The sequence below is a fragment of the Plecotus auritus genome (genome assembly GCF_963455305.1).
Source record: "Plecotus auritus genome assembly, chromosome: 2".
Taxonomy (NCBI): domain Eukaryota; kingdom Metazoa; phylum Chordata; class Mammalia; order Chiroptera; family Vespertilionidae; genus Plecotus; species Plecotus auritus.
In genome coordinates, this window is record NC_137771.1 from 16,420,109 (window position 1) to 16,433,980 (window position 13,872).

The 13,872-nt window shown below is 52.2% G+C and overlaps 1 protein-coding gene across 1 annotated transcript; it reads right to left on the reverse strand.

The window, feature by feature from the left end:
• Positions 1 to 1,890: 1,890 nt before the first annotated feature.
• SLC30A2 (solute carrier family 30 member 2) lies at positions 1,891 to 11,006 on the reverse strand. Its single transcript, XM_080654030.1, has 8 exons — positions 10,720 to 11,006; positions 9,852 to 10,072; positions 8,221 to 8,367; positions 7,546 to 7,699; positions 5,517 to 5,721; positions 4,535 to 4,640; positions 3,416 to 3,550; positions 1,891 to 2,976 (listed from the first exon to the last, which is right to left on the reverse strand). The coding sequence occupies exons 1-8, from the start codon at positions 10,767 to 10,769 to the stop codon at positions 2,831 to 2,833; spliced, it is 1,164 nt and encodes a 387-aa protein (XP_080510156.1). The 5' UTR covers positions 10,770 to 11,006; the 3' UTR covers positions 1,891 to 2,830.
• Between the last annotated feature and the right edge of the window lie 2,866 nt (positions 11,007 to 13,872).

Genomic DNA, 13,872 nt, shown 5'->3' on the forward strand with positions numbered 1-13,872 from the left:
GCCTAGGTCCAGGGTGTCAGGTGTTTTTCTGCTTTGATGGCCTCGCCGCTTTGGAAACTCCCGTGACTAGCTCGCAGGCCAGAACACGCTGTCCCCCAGGGCCTCTCCAAGGCTTCCCATCCCCATCCTCCAGCTTGACCTCTGCTCCCTGGGGCCAGTCACAGCTGGGGGTGCTGAGAAGGCTCTCCCTTGGAAGGCATGAGGCTGCTAGATTCTTGAGGTGGAGGGGGCACTGGGAGTGAGGCAGCCTGGCCCAGGATCAAGAACAGCTGAGAGTGGGTGAGGGAGCACACAGCTGCAGCCCAGGCAGCCTTCCCAGGGTGGAGGGCTCTGAGTGCCAGGCCCAGCCAGGGGAAAGAGTCACCTTTCTCCTCCCCAGTCACAGCTGCGGCAACCAAAACCCTGAACTGCCTTGGCATAGCCTTGCCCGCGGGGAGGGCATGCAAGGCCCAAGGACTCACACTGTAACAACATGCAGCTCAAAGCAGGTCCCCAGCCCCTGCTGTAGGGGGAGGCCTAGGGGAATGAGGCAGAAACCCCGACCTGCCTCACACTAGCTGTGTGACTTAAGGCAAGTGACTCAACCTCTCTGAGTTTTCTCCTCTGTAAAAATGAAGAATTCTGCCCAGACAGCGTGGCTCAGTGGTTGAGTGTCGACCAATGAACCAGGAGATCTCGGTTCGATTTCCAGTCAGGACACATGCCCAGGTTGTGGGCTTGATCCCCTGTGTGGGGTGTGCAGGAGGCAGCCAATCAATGATTTTCTCTCATCATTGATGTTTCTATCTCTCCCTCTCTGAAAGCAATAAAAACATTTTAAAAATAAATAAAATAGAAAATAGAGCATCGCAATGACTGTCTTGAGAGGCGTCCAGGTTCCTGGGCCTGCCATGGCTGAGAGGAAAGTGAGTCTTGATTCCCCAGAGGTCAGGGTGGAGTGGAGCACGGCCATCAGTAGTCCTCCCACCCCTGATTCCAAACCAACACAAAGTGACTCCCCGCTGATTCTGAGGGCAGAACCCACTGACCTAGGTCACAGGCAACCCTGGATGCCAGTGCTGGAAAGGCACAAAGATGTCATTTCACAGATGAGAAGAGGCTCAGAGGGGAGGGGAGCGATCCCCCCCTCCCCACCCCATCCCCCTCACACACACCCTCCTGCCATGGTCAGGACAGAGTCAAGACAAACTCAGTGCTGCCCCTGGGGAGGCTGGGAAGTCGGTGTTAACATTCTCAGAGAAGCAGAAGCACAGCCAGGCTGACTTGCCTAAGGGCACTTGCTTGCTATGGCAGACAGACCACCAGACCAGGGCATGCAGCCTTCTCTGTGAGCCTGGGGACAGGTCTCCCCCTTCATCTTATAAACACAAGCCACCCCCCTAATTCAGGAACCTTCACACACTCCAGGAAGCCACTGTCTCCTGTCCTGTCCCAATTGGTCAGCCGCTCTGTCCTCCACCCCCAAGTTCAGAGTGTGTCATGTCACAGAAGAAACAGCTGGCCCAAGCAGTCTGATCTCAGGACACTATCAGGCTGCGAAGCGGCCCAGGGGCTGTGAGGAGGTTAGGGCAGGGCCCAGGGTGACATTCCTGCTCCTCCCCCAACTGTGGCCAGGGTACCTTTGTGTTGGCACAGCTTCCTGGGCTGGGGGAATAAGCAAAGAGGAACCCAGCCAGGTCCTTACCCAGTCAGAAGCTCCTCCCTTCGGGAAGGGAAACATTTGGCTCACAGCTGAAGTGACTACCACACGGATGGGCCTCGGGTGCCCCCTGGCTCCCCATCTCAGGGGGACACAGGGGAGAGTGCTGGGGCCTTATGGGAATGGTGGTGTTGGCAGGGAAACCACCCCAGTTCTTGAGTTTAGCAGAGAAGGATTTCAGAGCCAAGAACGCAAATTTTAAGAGAAAGTTTATTTAGAAACTTACAGAAGGGCCCTTGAAGCTTAGGAGAAAGGCAGAGGTAATGCATGCGGGGATGGGAGGGGCGAGGGGAAGGGAGAAAAGGCTCCCAAGTCCTTCATCTTGAGGGTTTTAAAGGCTGGGAGTTTAGGGGAGGCTCTCAATAGACTATTAATCAGCGTTATGCTGATGCACCAAAATGAGATTTATTCCCCTAACTTCATCTGTCCTTGGGTGTGGTTGTTATAAATGGCACTCATTGGTTTTGTTATCTGTCTTCCTGAGATTTTAGCTATTTATCCTCTGGTTGGGGAGAAGTGCAAACCACTTACTCTTAAGTGTCCTTGGCTAGGGGAGATGGGATTTTGTGATTTACTAGATGGCTGGCTGTAACCTGCTTGGCCATTTATTTATGTCTCCGTTTCCCTATTCCACTTGTCCTGGCTTACTGGTCTGTCTCATAACTCCCTAACACCCATGGCCTCCTTAAATCAGATCGTGTTAGAGGCAGAGGGAGGGGGCTCAGTCCCAAGGTTTCTTTACAGGTTTCTAAGGCCAAGAAGATGGGAAATGAGGCAGGTAGGCAGGGGGTGCTGCGGCCAGGCTCCCCTCCAGCATCCCTCACTGCCTTTCCCTGAGGCTGGTGGTAAGACAGCATGGGCGGAGGAGTCGGCCCGGACCCAGCCCCACCAGGAACTGACCCAGGAGCAGGAGGAGTGAGATTATATCTGCCTGGGGCTGTATTCTGGGGAGGCAGCACCCCATTCCTGGAGTGGGCAAGGCTCCTCCAGCTGAACATGGAGCTAAAGTCAGAAGAGGGATCTGGTTTATGACACAGCCAAGGTAAACAGAGTCCTGGCTGGGCCTGGGGGGCACGGGGCCCCACCATCTGCAGGTCCTGTCCGTGCTCCAGTTGGCACCTGGCCAGGCAGTCAGTCCAAGGGGCCCTGGCACGCCTGACAGTCCTTCATGTCTTCAGAGTAGTCCTCGATCTGGATGGTCATGGTGTGGAAGTTGAACTTCCCCTGTAGGCGGGCGCTGGCTGCCTTCAGCACAGCCTGGGCATCTGTGTTCTGAGCTGGGAGACAAGAGGACGCACCAGAAAAACGTTTACTCACTTGTGGCCCCTTAGAAACAACCAGGAGCCCAACTCTCATGCCCGGCCCACAGCAGAACAGGATGCATGACCATGAACACTAAGAAAGCCCAGATTCCACCCCTGCACCAGATACCCGCCCCCACCCCCACCCCAGGTCCCATACCTGCCACCCCCCGAAAGAACACAAAGGGGCTTTAGGCTTTCCTCTACCACCCCCACTCCCCCAGCCTCAGTTTCTTCATCTATCAATGGGACTGTGATGACCAAATGGAATAATGCGTACAAAGCACTCCGCCTGGGGCCAGGTTCAACGCATGGGCACTGGAGGCATCTGGGATTGCCTGGACCCGACAGGGATGCCCAGGTGTCTCTGGCTGCCTCCCTCCCTCCCCCTGCCCCAAGTGTCCCCACCACTCACCAATGGCGATGTGGACAGACAGCACAGGCTGGGTCACAGTCAGGGCCCAGATATGCAGGCTGTGCAAGGCTTCTACCCCCTCCACTGACAGCAGCAGGTCCCGAACAGCTGTGAAGTCCACGCCCTTGGGGGTACCTGGGGACAGCAGGGATGGGGCTGAGGGAAACTGCTCCCTTCCACCCATGCTGGTTCCTGCTCCTCCAGCGTCATCTCAGAAGAGTGCCTTGGCCAGCGGATCTGCTGTTACCCCCACCTCCCACGTGATCTCCATCATATCCCCTGTTGTATCTTCCTCTTAACACTTAACACTGAAATTATCTTGTTTGTTGGTTTCTCATCTGTCTCCCCCTCTAAAATGGAAACTCCATGAAAGCAGCATAGTCTGTTTTATTACCACCCTCCCCTCCCCAGTGTCTAGAACAGTGCCTAGCCCATAGTAGGTGCTCAATAAAAAGAGGTTTTCCTTTTTTCGTGGAAAGCTGCACCTGCGTGGGGCATCATCATTGTCACTTTGATCTGGGTCAGTCACTTTCTTGGAGGAAAAGCTCTGACCTGCAGCTGGACATTCCTACTGACCACAAACCAGGGTCCAGATGACCCTCCCACACAGAGACCATGACCCCAAGACCTGGAGCACAAGAAAGCCGGATGAATAGTGTGGTAACTCAGGGCAGACCATTTGCCACTCCCTAGCACCCCTCCAAGTCCAGCCACATCCTGTCTTTTTCTGAGCCTCAGTCTATCCCCCTGTGCAATGGGAAGCATGATCCTCCACCCTCTCCCTGCCTGAGGGAAGGCAAATTGAGACCGAGGAAGTGTATGGGGAGGGGCTAGAGTGCCAGGGGCTAACCCAGAACCACCTGATTAGGCAAGAAGGACGCATCTCAGCAGGGAGGAGACACCCTTGTGCCTAGCGGGAAGGGAAGGCACAGTCCAAGGGACATTTCCAGGAACGGCCACCTGAGGGCCCAGCTCCATGCCAAGACCGGCTAGGGCCCTAGGCTATGCCGGGCTCCAGACCCTGGCTCCCCACCAATGTGCTGGGATCCAACCCCCACCTTGGAACTTCCATGAGAGCTGGAGAGCCAAGAGCAAAAAGGGAGCCCCAAGCCCGGTTACCTTCCATGAGCACCAGGATCACGTCTCTCAGGATGGTCAAGGTTGTCCCCAGGACCAGGATGGAGAAGATGAAGGTGCAGATGGGATCTACGTACTTGTACTCTGGCTGCAGGAAAGAGGGAAGGCAGAGCTAGGGTTCAACAGCCACACCTCAGCCTCACAGTGCGTAGGGAAGAGGGGCTCTCTCTGCAGGTGGGCATGAGCCTTACCCTGGCCCTGCCTCCCAGTTTATTCCGTACCCAGAAGGACAGGCACGCCAGACCACAGTTCAGATAAGGCATAGTCCCTTCCCACCTCCTTGCCAAGGGGCTGAAACTGGACAAATCTAAGTGGAATCTTAGGCACCATCTAGTCCAGCCTTGGGCCAACTACAGCCCGCGGGCCGGATCCGGCTGTTCTATCCGGTTCTCTTGCTCTCCCTTCCGCTCCTTTACTTTGAATTTATATTAGTTCACACAAACACTCCATCCATGCTTTTGTTCCGGCCCTCCGGTCCAGTTTAAGAACCCATTGTGGCCCTCGAGTCAAAAAGTTTGCCCACCCCTGATCTAGTCCATCACCCCTAGTTTATAGCTAGGGAAACTGAGGCTCAGTTAGAGCAAGGGACTCACTCTTCATCACACAGCTGGCCAGGGGTGGAGCCAGGCTTCAAACTCAATGCCCGCCTCTCCAATGTACTGCACTGCCTCTGTGTATGTGATGGGCAGTGCCCAGGCTCCGGCAGCACGCAGTGCTGGGTTTGAATCTGGCTCCACAACTTACCAGCTATGTGATGCTGTGCAAGTCACTGAACCTCTCTGAACTGCAGAAAACACCAGAAGTTAGATAGACATTCCTTCCCTCTCCCCACCCTTTTGCCAGGAGCCAGGAAGGGGGCTAGAATCTGAAAAGGGTCCTGTGCAGAGCGGAGCCCCAAGATGACCTACCCCCTACCCCTCCCACCCCACTCCCCAGCCCATGTCCCTTTGTCCCCAGCTCTGACCTTGAAGTATAAAATATAGGCTGCCACTAGGACACCCAAACTCTGCAGCAAGTCTCCGATCACATGGATAAAGGCAGCTCGGACACTGGGGTTCTCCTGCTGCTGGATGGTGTCTTGGCTGTGCCCTTGGCCTTGGAGGTGGCTATGTCCGTGGCCTTGGCCGTGGCTGTGTCCGTGGCCAGACTGGTGAAGAGTCAATCCCATTCTACGGAAGTGGAGACAAAGCCAAAGGGCTCACTGAGATAGAGGGCAGCGGCTTCAGATCAGCCAGGTAAAGGCTACTCATTAGGGCTGGCCTCCCTGTGGGGCTAAAATCCCAAACCCCCAGACTGCATGATCCCTTTGGTTATACAAGGAGCCTGACCCAGACCCGCGAGGTCTTGGTTCAGAGTGCCACAGGAGAAAGGGCTCAACTCCAAGGCCAGGCTGGATTTGGGCACAAAGATGCCCCAGTGCCACGTCTCAGAGCAGAACACCATGGAGTCATCAGTGCCCCCCACCAGGCCACAGACAGGGAAGCTGAGTCGTAGAGGAGTGGCTTGCTCTAGGCCACTGAACAAGGGAGAGAGAACCCAAATAAGACAGACGCTCTCCACACCCTGCCTCTCACTGAGACCAACTTCAACCACATCGCTTGAAAAAGAACTTGGAATCTTCTCCGAGGGACATCTGCTCCTGCAAGAACTAGACTAATCCCTCCCCACTTCAGGTATGAAGCCTCCCAGGTTATTCACCAACATGTGTGGGGTGGGGTGGGAGTGGGGTGGAGTTGATGCTGCCCCAGATTCACAGTTCCTGATGGACTTGACCCAGGCCTAAGGCAGAACCCAGGTGTTCCAGGTGCTAGAGCTCAGACCGTTAGGAAAATTCTGTTCCTGTAGCCCAAGCAGGTCAAACTTGTGGCCCACAACGAATATCTTTGTGGCCCAGCCAATATAACGGTAAGTAAGAAACGTTTTAATAAAAATTTTGTAACTTAATTTTTACAATATCTTGTTATACATAATACTATCTAATGAATAGGGAATATGCTAATTGACCCTCACACTGTTGCAAAGATGGCAGGGCCCACAGCCAATAAGGAGGGAATATGCTAATTGACTGCCACACCCTCAAATATGGAGGCACCCACAGCCACAAGATGGCGGCACCCGGTCCCCTCAGCCCCACCGGGGCACCTGCCTCCGGAGTCCCCCAGTTCCCTCAGTCCCCCATCCGCCCAGGGCCAGCCCAAGGCGCAGGGAAGCCTCGGATGGCAGCTGCCCAGCCGCCCAAGGTTCAGGTAACCAGGGACGGCTAAGGCTTGTGCTGCTGGCAGTGGCAGCAGCAGAGGTGTGACGGGGCGTTGCCTTCCCCTGATCACCGGATCGCCTCCTGCCCCTGAGGGCTCCTAGACTTGAGAGGGGGCAGGCTGGGCTGAGGGACCCCCCCCCTCCAGAGCATGAATTTTCATGCACCAGGCCTGTAGCTATTAATAATGAATGAACTACAACGTTCGCTAATGACTGATTACTATAATCGTGTTGCATTCATTTCCTATGTGCCTTATGGGCAGGCACACCATTTCTCTCCACTAATACTAACAGCAAATATTTTAGCAGCCGATTGCCACGTCATTAGTCTTGGACTGACTTGTTTGGTGTGCGCAACAGGAAATATTTTGCTTTTGGAGAATAAGAAAAATAGGTTTATTTGCATTACACTTATTAATTTGTGTAGTTACTCAGTGTCTGGTAAGTTAATGTTCAAGAAAAAAATATTAATTTTTATCAAAATGTTCTATTATTTTATGTTAATGATTACTCATTTATTTCACCCTTTGAATTCAGCATGTCTCTATCAAAATGAACCTACGTGTCTATGAAAATTGAAGCTTTTGATTTTTTGCGGCCCACATAAACTTACACCTTGTTTATTTGGCCCGTGTTAGCCTTCGAGTTTGAACTCCTGTACTGGAGTTCAGGCTGCCCTGCTTCCACCAGAAGGCACACAGGTATGCACGTGAGAAATGGGAGGAGGGAGGACTCACATGATGTTCACAGCCACGGCGCAGCCTGCCGTTATCAGCATAGTCTTCCCGTGGATCTCATAGTTCCCAGAGATTAGCCGCTCTATCGCCAGGTACACCAGCACCCCAGTCACCACCCAGATGGACAGCACAGAGAGCAGGGCTCCCAGGATCTCTGAGGAAAAACCAACCCCAACACCCATCTTAGTATGGAGCCCTAAGGCTGAGGAGACCTCTGTCCCAAGTCAGGGCCTGGGTCTGCTTGGGCTCTGCTGCAGGCATGGCTGCACCTTATCTCACCACCCAAACGTCTGACAATATCCGAGCTAGGAGTTTAAGTCATTGGCTCAAGACTTTTTGTTTCACATGTCATGAAAATTACTTTTTAAAAATGAAAAAGACTTTATACCTGTTTAAAGCCTGTATCTTCCAGAAAGCTTTGCTGGCCTTTCCTGCATACCCTCCCCCCTACACCCCGCCCCCGGATTTGTTCTTGAAGTTTGCCCACTTCATTTCATTGGAAGGTGAACTCTCCTTCCCCCCCAGACTGGGAGTTCCCAGGACATAAGCCAAGTTGGACATTATCGTCCTCCATGAAAGTTGCTCTCCGGGCCTCACTCAGGGGATCCACCTAAGAAACCATATCTTGACCTGTCACTCTTCCAACCCCAACCCCATTCAAACCAGGGCCCTCACCAGCTCGCTGCCAGCCAAAGTTCATGGTCTTGGTGGCTGGCCGGGAGGACATCCAGAGAGAGAAGAGGCTGATGAGCATGCTGGCAACGTCAGTGAGTAGATGGGCTGCATCAGTCATGATTGCCAAGCTATGTGCTAGGTACCCACCTGCAGGGGCAGTGATAAGAATGGAGGGTCTTCATCAGCTCCCCAAGGAGACACTGGGTGACCTCTTCACCCATTCACTGTATAATCACTGCAAGTACTTTCTCTGAGCCTTAATTTCTACCATCTGTGAAATGGGATTAACAACATCTACTTACAGGGTGAATGTGAAAATCAAGTTCAAATAGGTCCTGGAAAGCATAGTAGACATTCAGTAAATGCTCTTCCCTTCTAGGCATTCAGACCTTCCCTTACCTACTAGTTTTGTGTAATTTTGGGCAAATTACATAACCTAAATGTACCTGTTTCAAAGTCTCTAAAATCAGGAGACTAACAGCACCCATGTGACAGCAAATGGTTGTTTTGAGGGTTGCATGAGATACGTGTATTTAAAAGACTTAACAAAGTAGCCGAAACCGGTTTGGCTCGGTGGATAGAGCATCAGCCTGCGGACTGAAAGTTCCCAGGTTCGATTCTGGTCAAGGGCATGTACCTTGGTTGTGGGCACATCCCCAATGGGAGGTGTGCAGGAGGCAGCTGATCAATGTTTCTAACTCTCTATCCCTCTCTCTTCCTCTCTGTAAAAAATCAATAAAATATATATATATATTTTTATTTTTTTAAATATATTTTATTGATTTTTTACAGAGAGGAAGGGAGAGAGATAGAGTTCGAAACATCGATGAGAGAGAAACATCAATCAGCTGCCTCCTGCACACCCCCTACTGGGGATGTGCCCGCAACCAAGGTACATGCCCTTGACCGGAATCGAACCTGGGACCTTTCAGTCTGCAGGCCGACGCTCTATCCACTGAGCCAAACCGGTTTCGGCAATAAAATATATTAAAAAAAAAAAAAAACAAAAGACTTAACAAAGTATAGGAAATATAGTCCATAATGTTATAATAACTATGCATGGTGTCAGCTTCTAGACTTATCGGAGTGATCACTTTGTAAGATATATAAACGTTTAATTACTAGGTTGTACACCTGAAACTAATAAAATATTGTATGTCTATAATAATTGAAAAAATAAAGTTCTTAAATAAAAAAAATTAAAAAGAGCATAGAGAGTCTTCAGTATTCAACTATGACCCTTGAACAACACAGGTTTGAACTGCAGGGATCCACTCCTATGTGAAATTTTTTCAGTAAATACAATTAGCCCTTCTTATCCACGGATTTCCCACCTGTTAATTCAGCCAGCCCCATGGAAAACAGTACTTTCACATCCCCAAACACTGTTTTCCATCTGCGGTTGGTTGAATAGATGGATGAGAAGGAGCCAACTGTTGCTAACTTTCAGGGAGTCAGAAGTTACACCTGGATTTTCAACTGTGAGGGTAGTTGCCCCAAACCCCCGACCCCCACTCCACTGTTCAAGTGTCAACTGTATTAATATCGCTGGAACATTCAGGAGAAAAGCCTTTTGGATCATCCAGACTATCCACGTGCCAATTTCATTTAATTAGCACAAAAGTCCTTACCAACGACTTCCCCAATCATGAACACCAGGCAGATGGCAGAGGCCACATAGAGCTGGCGCCGGGCCTGCTCCTTCTTGGGGTCACAGTGACTGCCGGGACCCTTCTGGGAGTGGCAGTAGTGATTGTTTTCCACGTTCAGCTCAATGGATGGCAAGTCCAGCTCAGGTCGTGACACGGAAATCCAGCCAGCCCCATTCTGCCACAGAGATCCCATGTAAGACCTAGCCAGAGAGGAAAGCGTAGACTCAGCGCTGAGATGGGGACAAAGAGGGTCGACTCCAATCCTCTCTCTCCGTGGGACCTGGGCGTTCCCAGGTGTACAATTAGGGAACTAGCTAAGGACACTCCAAGCTCCACAGTCCCAAGGAGTGACCAGAGGCCCATGTCCGCAGGTGGGTGCTGGGGGAATGACCAGTCTCCAGGAGTCTAAGGGCCGTGGCCGGGATATTCACCTCTCCCCCATCCCTCCCAGGGCCCGGAGGCCAAGACCTTGGGAACTGGCCAAGGGGCGGAACCAGTCCAGTCGAGCACGGAGAAGGAACAGAGCTCAGGCCCTGGCAGATGGGCCGACCCCCATCTTCTGCACCTGGGGACACGGGCCCTCCCCGGGCCAGGCTGCCCCGGGGCAAAGTTCCCGGCCGTGGGCGGGGCTCTAGGCCACGCACTGCGAACCAGGTTAGGCTCCGTGCTCGGCCGCCAAGGTGGGCTGATCCCAGAGCCCCGCTGGGTTTCCCCTCTCCTTCACCTCGCTCCACCCCGCCCGTGTGCTCCCAGTCCCAGCTGCCGCTCAAACTACCCCATGGCAGCAAACGGGGAGGTGCGTCTGCAGCTGCTCAAATTTCCACTCCTCCCCAGGCTCTCGCCTTACCGCGCTCCGGACCTGGCGTCCAACAGATGCTGCTTGTCCATGGTCTTCATGCGGCCCCGCGCTGGGTCGGGAAGCCGCACGCCGACTCCCCGGAGTGGGACCTGGAAGTTGCGCCGACGCTGCGCAGGGCGCGCTCACCTGCGGGGAGAACCCAGCTTGACGCTCGCGTCGCCTCCCTGTGCGCCCCTCTCACGCCCGCTCCGCTGCGCTGGGACCGTCCCGCTGCCGCTCCGCTTCAGCCCTGCTTCGCGCGCCGAGCCCTTTATTCGGCCCTCGCCACCCCGTGTGAAGCGGCCTGCCGTGCGTCGTGTGCAAAAGCCTTCGGGGAAGGGGGATGGGGTGGCCGGGTGCAAAGGATGCCCAGGAGCTGCCGCCCCCTCCCCGCCCTCCCACCCGGCACCCATCCCCGTGTCCCTGGGACCCAGGGAGCCCACGTAGCTTGCGATAAAAAGCCTCTACTGAGTTGGGACTGCGCGACGGCAGCGTGCGCTCTTCCCCGCGGGGCATGGGCAGCCGAGAAGTTCCTAGTTTGTAGGAATTAGCTTTGGATCCGGGAGAGAGGGAATGTGGCTCCTGAGGCTAGGGTTGTGTCTTCGCCTCGGGCGGGAGCCGCCTGCGCCTTTGAAACAGGTTTGTTTGTACCCTCAGGCGGCAGCCACCTGCGGTGGGCTGCACTCCGCTAGGCTAGGGAGGGGTTCCCGGAGGCCGGATCTGCCTCCCCGCCAGGTCGGGCACTGGCCCTCTTTAGGACTGAGTGGGACTGCCCCACGCATCCTAGCCAGTGGAGCAGCTCCGGTTCCTCGCCTGCGCGCTCCGATTACAATCTGGAGTGACCGGCTTTATCTCCATTCCCTTCATAGGGCAGCGTCGCACTTGGGCGTCAGTCTCCATTTGGGCAGAGCTAGCACCACCACCACCATCACCATCTCTTTTCCCCCGCCCGCAGCAGCTCACAGGAGCCCCAGCCTGGTGTTCCGCCTCTCGCTTTCTGTTCTCAAAGTCCTTCAGTCTTCTATCGAAGGATACTGTCCTTTTTTTTTTTTTTTTTTTTTAATCCTCACCCCAGGATATTTTTCCATTGATTTCTTGGAGAGAATGGAAGAGAGAGGAAAAGACAGAGAAATATTGATTGCCTCCTGCACACGCCCTGACCAGGGTCCCCCCGGGAGGATCCTGCAACCAAGGTAAGTGCCCTTGACTGGAGTCGAACCCGGGACCCTTCAGTCTGCAGGCCGATGCTCTATCCACTGAGCCAACCCGGCTAGGGCTACTTTTTTATTTTTTAATATTTTTTTATTGAATTTTAGAGAGAGAGGAAAGGAGGGGGAAGAGAGAGAAATATGTGAGTCGATGGGCTGCTGCCAGCACACCCCTATCAGGGAATCGAGCCCCCAAATCTGGGCATGTGCCCTGAGGGGGAATCCAAGCAGCAACCTTTTGGTGCACAGGTTGACTCCTAACCAACTGAGCCACACTGGACAGAACTATGTGAGGATACTTTAGAGAGCAAACCTATAGCCCTAGCTGGTTTGGTTCAGTGAACAGAGCGGACTGAAGGGTCCTGGGTTCAATTCCCGACAAGGACACATGCCTGGGTTGCAGGCTCAATCCCCCAACTCAGTCCCCAGTAGGGGGTGTGCAGGAGGCAGCCTATCAATGATTCTCTCTCATCATTGATGTTTCTCTCCCTCTCCTTCCGTCTCTGAAGTCAATAAAAATATATTTTAAAAAAGAAAGTAAAATTATAAAGAAATTTAAGTGTATGATTATCAAAAAAGACAGGATAGTGGCTACTTCTTGACCTGCATAGTAACAACACAAGATTTCATTTTATAATAGTTTATTAAACTCTATAACTGGTTTTGTATAGTTGTATGTGATATATTACACAATTTTATTTTATTTTTTAATTATTATTTTTTAAAAATATATATTTTATTGATTTTTACAGACAGGAAGGGAGAGGGATAGAAAGTTAGAAACATCGATGAGAGAGAAACATCGATCAGCTGCCTCCTGCACACCCCCTACTGGGGATGTGCCTGCAACCAAGGTACATGCCCTTGACTGGAATCGAACCTGGGACCCTTCAGTCTGCAGGCCGACGCTCTATCCACTGAGCCAAACCAGCTAGAGCATATTACACAATTTTAAAAGAAATTTAAAAAAAATGATTCAGAACAGCCCTAGCTGGTTTAGTTCAGTGGATAGAGCGTCAGCCCTTGGACTGAAGGGCACGCGTACTTTGTTGGCAGGCTGGATCTTCAGCCCCGGTCAGGTGAGTGCAGGAGGCAACCAATCAATGTGTCTTACATTGATGTTTCTGTCTCCCTCCCTTCAGTGGGCCTGGCCGGCATGACTCAGTGGCACATGCCTGGGTTGCAGATTCAGTCCCCAGTAGGGGGCATGCAGGAGGCAGGCAATCAATGATTCTCTCATCATTGATGTTTTTCTCTCCCTCTTGTTTCCTCTCTGAAATCAATAGAAATATATTTTAAAAAGTAAATAAAAATCAATGGGAAAATATCAAGGATTAACAAGAAAAAAATGCTTCAGAACTTGAGAAAGAACTAGAAATGAGAACAAAAATCTGATTCACTGAAATTCAAAGTTAGGGACTGAGTTAGCCTTGGAAAAACCAGAGTGAAAGTGGGCCAAAATATGAGTGTTTTGTGGACGAAAGGGGCCACATGCTGACCTGACAAGCTCAGGGGAGGCCTGCATGGCAGTCTTGCAAACTCAGAGACCTAAAGTCACCACAAAGGGTGGTCTGAATTAAACTTTACCTAAACACAGTTATGGTGGGTAGTTACATCCTAGGCCAGAATCTTCACTGACAAGGTCAACCTTTACCTTAACTGAGCCTATCTGTCTTTTTGCATCTATGATAACATACCCTTGAAATGTCTGGGTAACTTGTAACTTCCCTTTTTCTGGAGCCCCTGGGGCACAACCAAATGTGATGGGCGCCAGGACAGATGCCACAAATTCCTTCATTATCATGTTAATTGTTCCTGCACCCACCTGAGTATGTGTCCATCATTTTACTTTTTATCCAATCCCAGGGGTTTCTCCTGCTTTGCTTTATCCCACCTCCTTAATCTATCACCAATGAATTTCGTGTACCCCACCTCTGTCCCTCCTTTGATTGCA

Coding starts and splice junctions, on each gene's coding strand:
- SLC30A2 (XM_080654030.1), bottom strand. CDS start 10,769: ATGAAGACCATGGACAAGCAGCATCTGTTGGACGCCAGGTCCGGAGCG. Junction 5,722..7,545: donor GCCGTGGCTGTGAACATCAT/GTGAGTCCTCCC, acceptor CCACTTCCGTAG/AATGGGATTGACTCTTCACC. Junction 3,551..4,534: donor GATCCTGGTGCTCATGGAAG/GTAACCGGGCTT, acceptor TGCTGTCCCCAG/GTACCCCCAAGGGCGTGGAC.